We start from the raw sequence: 14,758 nt of genomic DNA on the forward strand, positions 1-14,758 counted from the left end.
AGAGTCTGGCTCTGTTGCCCAGGCTGGAGTGCAGTGGCGCGATCTCGACGCATCACATCCCTGCCCCGCCCCTGGGTTCAAGTGATTCTCCTGTCTCAGCCGCCCGAGTAGCTGGTACCACAGGCACGTGCCACCATATCTGACTAAATTTGTATTTTTACTAGAGACGGGGTTTCACTATGTTGGTCAGGCTGCTCTCCAACTCCTGATCTCCTGATCCGCCCACCCCCACCTCCTAAAATGCTAGGAATATAGGCATAAGCCACCACGCCGGGCCTCTTTTTTTCTTTTTCTTTTTTTTCTTTTGAGACGGAGTTTCGCTCTTGTTGCCCAGGCTAGAGTGCAATGGTGCGATCTCAGCTCACTGCAACTCCACCTCAGCAGGAGAGCAGGAATCTTCAGTGATCCACGGGCAGATCTGCAGCCATTGTTGGCACCTGTTCTTCCCGCAAACTTTGTGCCCGGGTCTCTCCTTCCAGTACCTCTTGCATGCCCCCCACCCCCTCCACGTCCGCCGACCACCATTGCCAGCAGGTATCTTGCACAGGTACCTTGCAGCGCTAATTAATCCGTTAAGGTCGCTCTGTCACTCGCGCCATTCTGTGCACGCGCACCCACTGCCTCAGCTTTAAAAGATGCGTTGCCCGGCAAACTTGCCGCGCTAATCCGTTAAGGTCGCTCCGTCCCTCACGCGGGTTCTTTGCACGCGCAGCCACTCCCTCAGGTTTAAAAGGCGCGTTGCCCGGCAACAGAAGAAACTGCTGGCTTAGCGGTTGGCCGAGTTGGCAGCTTGACCTGGACGCTCAGAGCCCAGCTCTGGAGAGTTCAAAAACGACGGTTCCCCACTGCTCCCAGGAGCGGTTACCTGGGCACTCTGTGCCCCTCATTCCTGTCTGGGCCCAGGCCGAGGACCTGCCAGTAGGGCTCAGTTGCCTGGAGCCCGTTCAGCCCATCCCCCAGTTCACTTTGCTTGTGGGATCTCCCCGTTGCTCCTGCCCCTCGACTGAGTGGCAGGCCATCCTACAAGCACCCGGACACTTGGCATCAGTGCTGTCAAGACAACTGTAAGAAGGCTTTCCGTGATCCTGCAAGCAGTGTGTTCCTTCCTGGTGATCCTGACTTCAATTTCATGGCACAGGTACCACAGCAAGCCCGTGCCTTGTGCTCCGAGTTCCAGGGCATCCTCCAGCTCAGCCACTGCACTGAGCACAAGGACTCTCTGTGGGGCCCAGGAGCAGGAAGTCACCCCTTTGGGGCCCACAACACCCGGCCGTCCCCACACTTGTGTCCAGGGAAGATAGTGTTGAGGGCCCTCAAGGAGAGCGGGGCAGGGATGCCTGAGCAGGACAAGGACCCTAGAGTCCAAGAGAGTCCTGATTATCAGAGAAGAGTCCCCGAGGTCACCGGGGATGCACGTCTGAATTTAGGCCCCTGCGGGACAAAGGAGGCCTCTCTCCCATTGTGCCCAGGCCTGGGCCTGTGCAGAGAGACCTCCATGCCCAGAGGTCAGAAGTCAGAAACAATGAGAGATCGCAGACCTCCTGGACGAGCTCGTGCACCAAACGCAATGCCATCTCGAGCTCCTACAGCTCCATGGGAGGCTTCCCGTGGCTAAAGCGGAGGAGGGGGTCAGCCTCATCCCACTGCCAGCTGACCATCAGGTCCTCAAAGACAGCGAGTGAGGACAGGCCTCAGGCTGTCTCTTCGGGTCACACCCGGTATGAAAAGGCAGCAGATATAGCACCAGGGCAGACACTCGCCCCCAGGAATGGCTCCCCCAGATCCCAGGCGTCTAGGCCCCGTAGACGCAAGTTTCCCCTGCGGCCACGCAGGCGAGGGGAGCCCCTGATGCTGCCGCCTCCCTTAGAGCTGGGGTTCCGGGTCACTGCTGAAGACCTGGACCGGGAGAAGGAGGCTGCGTTCGAGCGCATCAACAGTGTACTGCGGGGCGAGCCCAAGGCCATCTGGGACTGCAGACCCTCATGGCCTGCCCACACTTTGTCCTCACTTGCAACAGGGGCTTCTGGTCTGCCTGCTGTCTCTAAAGCACCCAGTATGGATGCACAGCAGGAGAGACACAAGTCCCAAGACTGCCTGGGCCCAGTGGCCCCCCTAACATCTGCTGCAGAGGTCCCCTCCACAGCTCCTGTGTCTGGGAGGAAGCGCAGACCATCAGGCTCCCTGTTCTCCTCCTCACATCCCCTTCTTGCCACCTCTTCCCACTCCCGGGACTCAGCCCAGGTCACCTCGCTGATTCCTGTCCCCTTCCTAGCTGCAAGCATGGATGTGGGCATGAGAAGCCCAAGGCCTGGCACTTCTGGAGCCAGTTCTAGCCCTCCAGCCACACCCATGGAAATTGACAGTACAGAGGTGGGCCCAGGTCTGCATTCTGGAGCCAGTTCTAGCCCTCCAGCCACACCCATGGAAATTGACAGTACAGAGGTGGGCCCAGGTCTGCATTCCGTCAGAAGAAACCCTTTAAAGAGAAAGGCCCAATGGTAATAGGGCACGGGGGGGTGGGGCCTGAACACCAGGGGGCCCCCAAGGCAGCACACTTCCATGGTGACCGCAGACCTGGCACGGGGAGCAACTCTGTTGGGTGGCACTTTTGTCTTTACTTTCTATCACACCCCTGGGGGACCATTTAAGCCGACGCCCGCAATTGCAAGTCGGGGATCCAGTGCCACTGCAAACAAGGCAGGCTTCACGTGCAAGTCTGGCCCGCCTTCTGACCCTAGCAACCCCACTTCCCGCGTGGGCACAGCAAGGAGGAACCTGGCCTCTAAGGCTCCCTCATGGCTGTCAGGAGTTCTGCTGGACACAGGTCCAGTGGGCCATCCTCCAGCTCATCCTTCTCCATGTGGAGCTTTTGAGCCCGTCATAAATTCCTTGCTTAGAGTGAGATCCAGAAGAGTTTTCTCTAGGTTTCCTTCCAAGATTTTTGTAGTTTCCTATCTTAACATTCACATTTAAGTCTTGAATCTATCTCGAAGTGATTTGTCTATATGCTGAGAGATAAGGGTCCAGTTTCATTCTTCTGCATGTGGCCATCCAACCCTCCTAGTACCATTCATTGAAGAGGGTGTCCTTTCCCCAGTGTGTGTTTCTGTCGGCTCTGTCAAAGATCAATTGGCTGTGAATATGTGTCTGTCTTTCTGGGTTCTCTCATCTGTCCCATTGATCTAAGTGTCAAGTTTTATGCTAGGATTATACTATTTTGGTTACTATGCACTTGTCAAAACTTTTGTAGTTCTAATTTGCAGTGAAATGGGATGCCTCTAGTTTTGTTGTTTTTGCTGAGCATGACTTTGGGTCTTTGAGCTCTTTTTTGGTTCTTTTTTATGAATTGTAGGACTTTCCAATTCTGTGAGTGATGACATTGGTATTTTGGTAGGGGTTGTATTGAATCTCTAGACTGCTTCGGGCAGTGTGGTCATTTTAATGCTATGAATTCCTTCCATGAGCATGAAATGATTGTCCAATTCTTTCTGTCCTCTTAAACATTTTCATCAGTGTTTTGTAGTTTTCCTTGTAGAAATCTTTCACTTCCTTGGGAAATTTCTTCTGTGGCATACATTTTTCCATGTTGTTGCTATTGTAAATGGGATTGCCTTCTTAATTTCTTTCCCAACCAGACCATTATTGGTGTATAGAAATGCTCCTGCTTTTGTTGTTGTTGTTGTTGATTCTGTATTCTGCAAATGACTGTATTAATTTATTTATCAGGTCTAGGGGTTTTCTGGTGGAGCCTTTACATGTTTCTAGATTCAAGATCACATCTTCATCAGACAAGAAGAATTCGATGTCCTCTTTTCCAGTGTGGATGCCTTTTATTGTCTTCTCTTCCCTGATTGTGTGATATCGAATAGGAGTGGTGAGAATGGGCATCCTCCTCTTGTTCCTGTTTACAGAGGAAATGCTTTCAACTTTTCCCCATTCTGTAGTAGGTTAGCTATGGCTTTGTCGTATCAGGTTTTACTATTTTCAGGTACGTTGTTTTGTTTGTTTGTGTTTTTTGAGACAGAGTCTTGCTCTTGCCGCCCAGGCTGGAGTGCAATGATGTGATCTTGGCTCACTGCTACCTCCGCCTCCTGGGTTCAAGCGATTCTCCTGCCTCAGCCTCCTGAGTAGCTGGGATACCTGGTGCATGCCACCACGCCTGGCTAATTTTCGTACTTTTAGTAGAGATGGGGTTTCACCACGTTGGCCAGGCTGGTCTCGAACTTCTGAAATCCAGTGATCCACCCACCTCAGCTTCCCAAAGTGCTGGGATTACACTCGTGAGCCACTGCACCCAGCCCTGACATTTTCAGGTATGTTTCTTCTATACCTAGTTTATTTGTTCCTTTTTTCAAGACATGGTCTCGCTATGTCTTTCGTGTTGGAATACAGTGGCACGATCATAGCTGCAGCTTTGAACTCCTGGGCTGAAGCCACTTCAGCCTTCTGGGCAGCTGAGACTAGCAGTGCATGTCACCAGAGCTGGCTAGTTTTTATTTGTTTGTAGAGATCTATGTCCCTCAGGTTGGCCTTGAACTGTTGATCTCAATTGATCCTCCCAGCTCAGCCTCCCAAAAGCACTGGGTCGACAAGCATGAGCCACTGCCTGGCCCAGAGTCACATTTTAACATCACATCCTCACTGCTGGGCTCAAGTTTTGGCAGTGACTGAAAACACTAAGGGAGAGTTTCTGGTCAGGCCCCGCCCAGTCTGTGCATAGGAGGGGAATGGAAAAATGGCCAGTGGATGGTTCTTTTGGAGAACTGGCGAGACAAGCACTGAGATGCCGTTTCCTGGAATACAGGGCCATGCCATGTCTAGCCCAGCTGCCAGGTCCACGGCCCTCGGCACCATCTAGTTTGGGAGCTCATTCAGAAGTGGCCTCATTTGCCCAAAGCAGCTGGTCTCCCTTCCAATCTGGTCCCATTTGAGAGATGCAACTGGGCCCTGTCTTCCAGGAAACCATTTCAGTGCGTGTGTGTCTTTGTCCCCGCGCTGGCTGGCCTCTCTGTACCGTGAGAACTTGGGTTATGCAAGGCTCTGCCTGTCAGCTGAGCATCATGAAGCAGCTCTCTTCTGTTCCAGTGAGGCCAACCAGGCTCCAACACCCCTGCCCCGGGCCTGACCGTTCTCCCCCTCACCCAGAAGTGACCTTCAACCCGATCCTGCTCCCTGTCTTCTGGCAGCTGCTTTGGGGAAGGGCATTTTGGCCTCAAGGGCTTAGCGTGTCATTTTCTGTTTTCTGTTTATTTTTCCAGAGCTGTCTGGGATAGCCCACGTGTTAGTCCTGTACTGCTTCTTCAGAAGGCAATCAGGGCTTTCTTTCAGGGGTGGGTATAAAAGTTCTTGTGGCCAGGCACGGTGGCTCACGCCTGTAATCCCAGCACTTTGGGAGGCTGAGGCGGGTGGATCACGAGGTCAGGAGATCGAGACTATCCTGGATAACATGGTGAAACCCCATCTCTACTAAAAATACAAAAAAAATAGCTGGGTGTGGTGGCGGGCGCCTGTAGTCCCAGCTACTCGGGAGGCTGAGGCAGGAGAATGGCATAAACCCGGGAGGCAGAGCTTGCAGTGAGCCGAGATCGCACCACTGCACTCCAGCCTGGGTGACAGAGCAAGACTCCGTCTCAAAATAAAAGAAAACAAAACAAAAAAAAGTTCTTGTGACATTTGTGTATGAAATCAGCCTTCACTCCATGGATAGGACCAGCACGCTTCCGCAGCACGACTCTGCAATTTTACTACATTTATTTTTTTATTTTGTATTTTATTTATTTATTCCTTTTGAGACAGAATCTCACTCTGTCACCCAGGCTGAAGTGCAGTGGCGAGATCTCGGCTGACTGCAACCTCCACATCCTGGGTTCAAGTAATTCTCCTGTCTCAGCCTCCCGAGTAGCTGGGACTACAGGCACATGTCACAACTCCCAGCTAATTTTTGTATTTTTAGTATTTCAGATGGGGTTTCGCTATATTGGTCAGGCTGGTCTCGAACTCCTGACCTCAGGTGATCGACCTGTCTTAGCCTCCCAAAGTGCTAGGATTACAGGTGTACATTTATTTATTTGTTTGAGAGAGAATCTTGCTCTGTATTTATTAATTTATTTGAGATGGAGTCTTGCTCCATTGCCCAGGCTAGAGTGCAGTGGTGCAATCTCAGCTCACTGCAACCTCTGCTTTCCAGGTTCAAGTGGTTCTCCTGCCTCAGTGTCCTGAGTAGCTGGGATTACAGGTGCCTGCCACTATGCCTGGCTAATTTTTGTATTTTTAGTAGAGACAGTGTTTCACCGTCTTGGCCAGGCTGATCTCGGACTCCTGACCTCAGGGACCACCTGCATTGGCCCCCAATGTGTTGGGATTACAGGCCTAAGGCACCGTGCATGGCCATATTTATTTATTTAATTATTTAGAGACAAGGTTTTGCTCTGTCACCCAGGCTGGAGTGCAGTGGCGCCATCTCAGCTCACTGCAGCCTCCGCCTCTGAGGTTTAAGTGATTCTAATGCCTCAGCCTCCTGAGTAACTGGGACTACAGGTACGCACCACCACGCAGGGATAATTTTTTTTCTATTTTTTTGTAGAGACACAGTTTCACCACATTGTCCGGGCTGGTCTCGAACGCCTGACCTTAGGCGATCTGACAGCCTCGTCCTCTCAAAGTACTGCGATTACAGGCATGAGCCACCGCACCCGGTCCCTCACTACATTTAAATGATGCAGTGGCTCACACCTGTAATCCTAGCACTTTGGGAGGCCAAGGCAGGTGGATCACCTGAGGTCAGGAATTAGACACGAGCCTGGCCAACATGGGGAAACCCCGTCTCTAGTAAAAATACAAAAATTAGTCAGGCGTGCTTGTACAAGCCTGTAGTCCCAGCTATTTGGAAGGCTGAGGCAGAAGAATCACTTTAACCAGGAGGCAGAGGTTGCAGTGAGCCAATTTCATGCCACTGCTCTCCAGCTTGGGCGATAGAGTGAGACACCATCTCAAAAACAGAAAAAAATATGATGCCGGGGCGTCTCGGCCTGAATACCTGCACGAGCACAGTCATGTCCAGGCCAGGGCTGCCGGTCGAGGTCCAGCCCCATCTCTTCCAGCAGAAAGGGAGCAAGCTTACGGGGAGGCTGGGGGACAAGATCCAAGGATCTCAGCCTCTGCTCGTGGATCAGCTCTGACACCCGAGTGAGCTGGGGGTGCTCTGTGCACATTGGTTTCCCCAGCTGTCAAGTAAAGGGATTGGATGAGGAAGTCTTGTCGAGGTGGAATGACCTCAGATTTGGGGCAGCAGTGAATGATCCCGCTCCCTGGGCAACGTCAGTGGCCCGGCCTGGGCTGAACACAGCCCCAACACTCTGGAATGGGGATGAGGGGGCAGTCAGCTCTTGCTCCCAGTAAGAGAGATGCAATAGGGCTCTGTGGCTGAGCTGGGTGCCTTGCCTCACACCTGTAATCCCAACCTTTGAGAGGCCAAGGCAGGAGGATTGCTTGAGGCCGGGAATTTTGAGAATAGCCTGGACAACATAGCCAGACCCCATGTCTACAAAATAAGAATAAAACAGGTGCAATGGCACACAGCTATAGTCCAAGCTACTTGGCAGGCTGAGGCAGGAGGGTCCCTTGAGTCCGGGGATTGGAGGCTGCATTGAGCTATAATCGCACCACTGCACTCCAGCTTGGGTGACAAAGTGGGACCCTGTCTCTGAAAGAAAAAACAAATCGGCCTGTGAGCATGGGTTTGATTTTCAAACAGGACCCGGAGGGTAGGGACAGACAGTGCTGTCACCCTTAGGTGCTGAACACTCAGAAATGGGCCAGCGGCAGCCCTTTCCTGCCCTGCAGACACCAGATTGGACAAAACAGCACGTGGCACTCGTAGCTCTTGCAGTGAGGGCAGAACCCAGTGTGAACCCTTCTGCCTGTGGGAGGGGCTGCTGAGGCCTGAGGAGAGGCCAGGGTGGAGGCTCGTCCCCTTGTCCAGCCCTTGGTGTGGTCTCCACCAGGTCCCCAGCCCACCAGTGCAGGGCGCCCCTGAGCCTGCTGCTGCCATGGGCCCTGTCTCTACCCAGGACGTCCCCACACCCTCCCAGTGTCAGGGAAATGATCATGGTGGCAGTGACACTCCGCAGGCAGGGCTGCTGAGAAAAGCTGAGAAGGGTCACACCGCAGGCAGGGGCCTGTGTGACAAGCCCCTCTCACCCCGAGAGAGCTGACCAGGCCGCTCACGAGCAGAGCCACATCCCGGGAGTCCGAGAAAGGTCCTGGCTGGGCTCAGCCACCTCATTGAGAAAGGCCACGGGCAGCCTTTGTCGTGTGAGCCTTGCTGTCCTAGGGAGGCTCAGGCTGACGGCTCATGTGGGCATTGCCGAGGGCAACCTGTGGCCCAGTGGATGTGGCCGGGTCTCCGCAAGCTGCATTCAAGTAGGACCCAGGGTTCGTGCCCATCTCCAGCCCAGGGCAGCTCCCCTGTAAGCTGGGTGAGCTACTGAAGCCAAGGCGGGAGGCAGCTGACAACACCCACGGCCCATGCGGAGGTGGTGGAAAGGCTGGACTCAGCAGAAACACCGAATCCCAGACCAGGCAGACACCACCCAAGACTGAGGGGCTCGTGCCAGAGCGGCGGCCACAGGTAAGAACCCGGGCCCAGGCTGTGTGTGGCGGGCATCCTCCATGTCCCAGGGCTCAGCACAGCAAAGGAAGACCAGCTGGGTCACGCTGGCGGCCATCTGTCCCTGTCCCACCTGCAGAGTCAGAACAGCCTCTCCAAGGTGGGGATCATCTCTCTCTGCCAAAGCAACAGCGGTCCCTGCCCCAACCAGACTACCCCACTCAGCGGAGTTAGGGATGCTGCTCCAGCATCCTAACACTGCCCAGCTGGCGCCTGCCTGTGCTCACCCACACCCCCCAGGCCGGCCTTCCGTGCAGCCTGGGCTTGGCCACCGTGGCCTGATTGAGCACTGAGGCCCCCTGGGCACCCAGCCCCATCACTGCACCTGCCACTTCCAGCCCCACCCCACCGGCTCAGGGCTTCTTCCCAGTGGCGCTGATCATGAAATCAACATGCACGCAAGTCGTCTCAGGAAACTTTTTAATGAAAGTGTCGGCAGTTCTTTCCCCCACAGTGGTGTGTAGGTGGCTGAGCTCAGATTGCAGCTGCTGAGACACCAGCGACTTACCGAGAGAAAGCCAGGCTGCTTCAAACCCAGGGCCCGAGGCAAAAAAGCATCACTTCTGGTCGGGGAGTCTGGAAGCCATGCCTTGTGGGAGGTCACACTGGCATCTAGGCCTTTGCCTGCATTGCAGAAGGAGAGCCGGGTCCCCCTCCTGGAGAACGCTGCGTTCCCCAGCCCCGCACCGGCTTTGCCACCACACAGGCTTTCGAGCCAGGAGGCGGGTAAGACGTAGCTGTAGACCCAAAGCAACCATCAGCCCTGGGGCCCTGCGGGAGAGGAGCACTTTTAGAACATGGAAAAGTGTGGTCATCCCATCATTAGGCAGCACACATCCTACATAAATAAAAAGTCGTAAGGGGAAGAAGGTTGGAGAGGGAACAAAAATTGGCACAGACATTGATAGACTGGATTCCAGTTTCAAGGTAACAGATGCACATCATGAGACCAGAGGAGACTGAGACAAGGTCTGGATTTGGCTTTTCTAAGCAACATGTGTTCCTGCGCAGGGCTGGATGGTCGCTGAGACAGAGATGGAAGCCAGGACAGGGGAGGCCACCGGGCCCAGATAGGTACAGAGAGCAGAGGCTCCTGTTCTGTCCTCACCACCCACGAGGGTGACACTGCTTGTAAATGGTGGCTGTGCTCTCCCAGCAAGAAAAAAGCACAACTAAATCCACACTGCACACAGACGCAGACAGAAAGCCTTCAAGTGGCTCTGTTTTCTGCTCCCTGCCTCGCCAGATCCATAAGCAGAGAGGAGTGTCAGGCGCATGGCCCAGCTGTCAGGCTCCCCAGTGAGCTGCGGGCTCAGCAGGAGCTGCCCACTGACACACAGGGGCACCCACTCCTCCCACCTTGGGAGCGGTCCCCAGAGTCGCACTGGGTGCTGGTGTCATCCAGGGACCCCACACACTTCCTTAAATGTGATCCTGCCTCCCTCTGGGCAGCTGCATCCTCTCCTCTTGCAGGACCATCTGGAAACTTGGCTTTCAGTTTGCTCTCCCTTCTCTCCTCTGCCTGCCCCAAGCCCCTCTTTCTAAAAAAGTGATGCAATGTTCATGGGGTTATTTCTTGAAAACACTTGGCAGCCTCCCTGCTTCTGTTTTCTTTAGCCAGGTGGTCAGGAGGGTTTACAAAGAATGCCTGGGCTCCCCCGCAGGTGCCGGCAGATGGGGTAGCAAATGGTCCTATGCCTCCACCTGATCTGGGAGGGAGTCTCCTGTCTCTAGGCCTTGCCCCTTCCTAACCCTCCACGTATCCTGTTCCCCAGAGACCAGAACCCCCTCCTGAGAACAGTGAAGCCAGGCACTTAGAGGAAGACCAAATGCTGCCAGGACACGGATTGTCCAGGGATTACATTCCAGCATCTTATTAGGTATCTGAATCTGTTAGGAAAAAAAATTAGAAACTACATATAAAACTTAAAAATATTCAAGTATCAAAAGGTTATTTAGGATGAAAGTTTTAAAACAAGTCATCAGCAAGCTGCTACCACCAGGTGGAGACTTTTACAAAAGTTGAGGGAGTCCACTGAGCTGAGAGGACAGAAATGAAGTCACCTGTGCTGGGGCAGGGGCAGGGACACTTGGGGCAGGGAGTGTGTGGGCAGAGAAGCCAGAGAAGTCCAGGCCTGTGGAAGCCAAACAGGAGAGCGTGGGCCGGAAGGGCGGTCAGGAGCGGGGGACGAGGTCGCTCTCCCTGGAGAACGAACCCTGAAGTGCGTAGCCTGGGATTCCCTCCCTGGGGGTCCTGTCCCCCGACATTTCACGGGCCTCCTGGAGCTGCCTTCCAATGAGGACAAACGTGGCAACAAAAGACCCATTTCTGCACAAAAATCCTTCTGGAAAGAAAAAGAAGAAAGGCAAGAATGGAGTCCAAACGCTCCCCAGTGCTGACTAAGCCTCTCCAACCCTGTTCTAAGTGGAGTGTGGTTTCTAAGTCAGGGAAATGGAAGAGGCCCCATCCACACAGGCCATGGCCCCACAGGATGAAGCAGCAGCGTTTATTCCAGATACAACAGTGAGGGAATCCGGTCACGTTCCCTCCTCCCCAGAGAGGGCACATCTTGACACGTGATCCAGTAGAAATCTTTTAAACTCTGTTAAGTCCATAAAAACCACTCCTTTCACCCTGTCTCCCAGGGCCAGGCCTGGCCTCCGAGATGAACTGGCTTGGGGCGCCCTCGGGTGGCCACATAAAAAACCCACAGTCTGAGGCCAGCCTGGGGCTCTCAGACCTGGGCGGGATCTGCCCAGGCCACCTGTCCTTCTGCTTTGGGCCGCTGTCTCTTGGCAGATGGCCTGACACTTGGGGACGTCCCAAGGATGCCTCAGAAAATCTTGACTCCCACTCTACAGATGGCCTTGATTAGCCAGAGTTTTCCAGGCCATCTGTCCGCCTCCAGGAAATGGACTGGGACCTTTAGACATCGGTGGAGAACAGGATACTCTGTCTCTTGCTATCCGGGGCAGGGATGGCCTCCAGCCGCAGGAAGTACAGCAGCACCTGGACCTGCCCGGGCAGAGTGGGGAAGAGGAGACTGGCTCAGAGAGGGGCTCACAGCTGCTGGTGGGGAGGTCTTTGGGGCCCAAGCCTCCAAGTCCACCTCAGGTGCTAGAAACCCCTGCTGGTGTCATGAACCCCTTACAGTGAGACGGGGGTAGGGTGGGGTCCTGACAAGGCATAACTTGTTGGGTGGGGGTGGTTGTTTATTTTAGAGATGCACAGGGCCTTGCTCTGTCCCCCAGGCTGGAGTACAGCGGCTCCATCATGGATCACTGCAGCCTCTAACTCCTGGGCTCAAGCAATCCTCCTGTGTCAGCCTCCCAGATACCTAGGATTACAGATGTGTGCCACGATGCCTGGCTAATTTTTCTTTGTATTTTTTCTAGAGACGGGGTTTGCTACATTGCCCAGACTGGTCTCAAACACCTGGGTTCGGTTGTCCTGCCTCGACCTCCCAAAGTGCTGGGATTACAGGCATGAGCCACCACACCCAAACACTTGGGGTGGTTTTAAGCCCCCAGCAAGGTGCACCAGCAGGACCAGGAGGTGGCCTGGGCACCCCCTATCACTCCCATCCATGCAGACCTAGGCAAGTCCCTCTCTCTGAATCTCAGCCACCACCACATACGATGCAAGTAGGAAGATGGGCAGGACTGGGGGTGGGGCAGGCAGAGGCCATCTCCGTCAGGCTGGGGTGGCATGGGCTCGAGACTGTCTTCCCACACCTGGGACATGACCTCCAAGGACCAGCTGTCGGTCATGGTGATGGGCTGGCTGGGGTTGGCAGGGAGCTTGCTCTCCTTCTCGGAGGGCTGGAGCAGCGTGGGGCCAAAGACAGTGGCGAGGTTGTGCAGGGACATCTTATTGACTGCCTCCTTCTCTGCCACCCTGTAGAGGACTGAAGCAGAGGGTGCTGTTTCAACGCCACCACCAGGAGAGAGGCAAGGGGCTGTGCTGTGCTGGAGTCCTCAGGGAGGGAGTGACCTCGACCCTGTCTGTGCTGCAAGCTGACTCCAGCCCTGGTACTTCTGGGTCCCAGTGGCCCAGGACAAGGGGCCAGCTCGGGGAGGTCTTCATGATGTGGTTGGGAGGGAAGAGGGGGATCCAAGTGCACTGCTGGCCATGGCCAAAGCTCTGAGATCTTTGTTAAGGCCACAGTGCAGAGGGAGGAGGGTGGCAAAGAGGAGAGGCAGGGGCGGGGGTGGCAGTGGCACTAGTCGCCAGAGGCAGTGAGAGATTGCAGACAGGGGTCAGGGGAAAAGGTCCTCGGTGTTGGGGGTCTGGTGGGAGCAGAGGGGCACCCCGCGGCCTGGGGACTTGGAGCCCCAGGCAGCCACGGGAGAGCTGGGCTACCTTTCCAGGTGGTCTAGAAGGAAAAGGAAGGTGAGCAGGTTGGCCTCCGGCAGGGACAGCAGCACGTTGAGCATGCAGCTCTTCTTTGCAACTGGGTCTGAAAGAGCTGCAGGAGGCGGTGGGTTACTCCTCCAGGTTACAACAAGCCAGAGACCTCTCCTGAGGTGGTCACATGGAGCGCCCGGGACATGAGTGCTTGCGCAGTTTAGGCTTGTCATCATCATCACACACAGCGCTGGCCACCAGTGAGGACCCTGTGAGGGGCACCTGTGTGGGGTGTGAACCACCTGAACGCCTTTCTCTACCTCGCAGGGGTCAGCAGCACCCGGCAAACAGCAGCAGGAGGAGCCGCTAGAGCAGCTGCTCATGGGCAGAGCTGCCCTTGGGCAGCTCCTGCCACCACCCCCTCCCCAGGGGAGCCCAAGGCAGGGGAGGCTCAGCATGGAATGAAACAGGGGAGTGAGGGACACAAGGAGGTGGGAAGTGGGAGGGTCCCAGCCCCACCAAGTACGCAGAGACCCGCTCGTCATCCTGGACACCACAGGGGCACCTGGAGGCTGGGAGACCAGGTCCTCTGTGCATGGGCCTGGGAGAAAGACCTGCCCTAAGGGTGATGCAGAGGCTACAGGTGCTGCAGGCGCCAGCGCCCCCTCTAGACATCAGCCTCCAGGTTGACTAAGGGTCAGGTCATGTTTGAAACCATGCTTGGCTGGACCAGGACCCACGGCAAGAGCACCTGGGCGCCAGTGTTCAGCCCTGGTCTGCAGGAAGGACAGCAGACTTCAGGACCCCACAGCATGGCAGTGCTGACCATTTCACCCACTTGGCCTCCTTAAGAAATACGGATGGGGAGCCCTCTGGGATGGGCAAGGGCTTCCAGGACAGGCTCAGTTCTGGTCCCCTGCTTTTTGAGGTTGGGTTAAAATGCCGACCATGGCAGAGGAGACACAGCTCAGGTTCCCACACCTCACTTTTCACAGCCTCCAAGGGCAGCAGTGCACGTGGAGGAGACGTCTCCCATGAGGCCAAGGCCTCTAGTGCTCACCGATGCCCTCTGCGAAGTTGGGGTAGAACTCATCAGTGAAGAGGGGCTCGGGCAGCTCACGGAAGTGCAGCTTCAGCGTGCCTGCGATGGTGTTCACGTCCATCTCGCTCATCATCACCGACACGTCCTTGTTATCTGGAAAGAGCACAGAAACGCAGCAGCCTCCTTGAGGATCCCGAGTGAGTCACCGCCATCCCTGCCTTGGCTAAAGCACCATCCCTGCCACGCTGACCACTGTGCGGGTCCTCCCAGGCTTTGAGCAGCTCATCTGACTCCTCCCAAGAGCTGCTGCACGTGGTTCTGTGTCTGCAGAGTTGATGGGGGTGCGTGGGCATTCCATTCCTCTCCCCTGTTGGCCCATGTGATGGCCAGGAGGAGGCCAGTGTGGCAGGACACAGTGCCTGCATGGGGATTGGGTGGCTCTGCCTGTACATAGCAACCACCCCTGCACCAGTGTCTTCTGATAGCAGGAAGGCCATGGGAGAATCTGATTGGTTTCAGTGTTTGAACCTGTGTCTTCCTTTGGATCCAATTGCCATTGGTACTTACTCCCACCACAGGCCAGGTCCATTCTGGGCCTGGGGTGCTGGGAATTCTAGGTGTCCTGGTCAGGGTCAGGGTGTGTGCCCCAAAGAAGGGTCTGCAGGCACAAAATCCTGTTGCTTTGAAGATGCTGGGAAGG

General features: G+C 55.1%; 2 protein-coding genes across 2 annotated transcripts; one reads left to right on the top strand and one right to left on the bottom strand.

The window, feature by feature from the left end:
* Window positions 1–1,129: 1,129 nt before the first annotated feature.
* Window positions 1,130–5,125, top strand: LOC115834298 (putative POM121-like protein 1). Its single transcript, XM_030809067.1, is given in 3 exon segments — window positions 1,130–1,412; window positions 1,415–2,452; window positions 4,959–5,125. Coding segments are annotated over 3 exon segments (1,488 nt in total).
* A 6,469-nt stretch (window positions 5,126–11,594) lies between these two features.
* Window positions 11,595–14,211, bottom strand: LOC115834299 (breakpoint cluster region protein-like; the record flags this gene model as incomplete). The annotated part of the gene is made up of 4 exons (XM_030809068.1): window positions 11,595–11,684; window positions 12,404–12,566; window positions 13,032–13,137; window positions 14,077–14,211. Coding segments are annotated over 4 exons (494 nt in total), but the record flags the coding sequence as incomplete, so codon positions are not given.
* Between the last annotated feature and the right edge of the window lie 547 nt (window positions 14,212–14,758).

Source organism: Nomascus leucogenys, unplaced genomic scaffold, assembly GCF_006542625.1.
Source record: "Nomascus leucogenys isolate Asia unplaced genomic scaffold, Asia_NLE_v1 000717F_115961_qpd_obj, whole genome shotgun sequence".
Lineage (NCBI taxonomy): Eukaryota > Metazoa > Chordata > Mammalia > Primates > Hylobatidae > Nomascus > Nomascus leucogenys.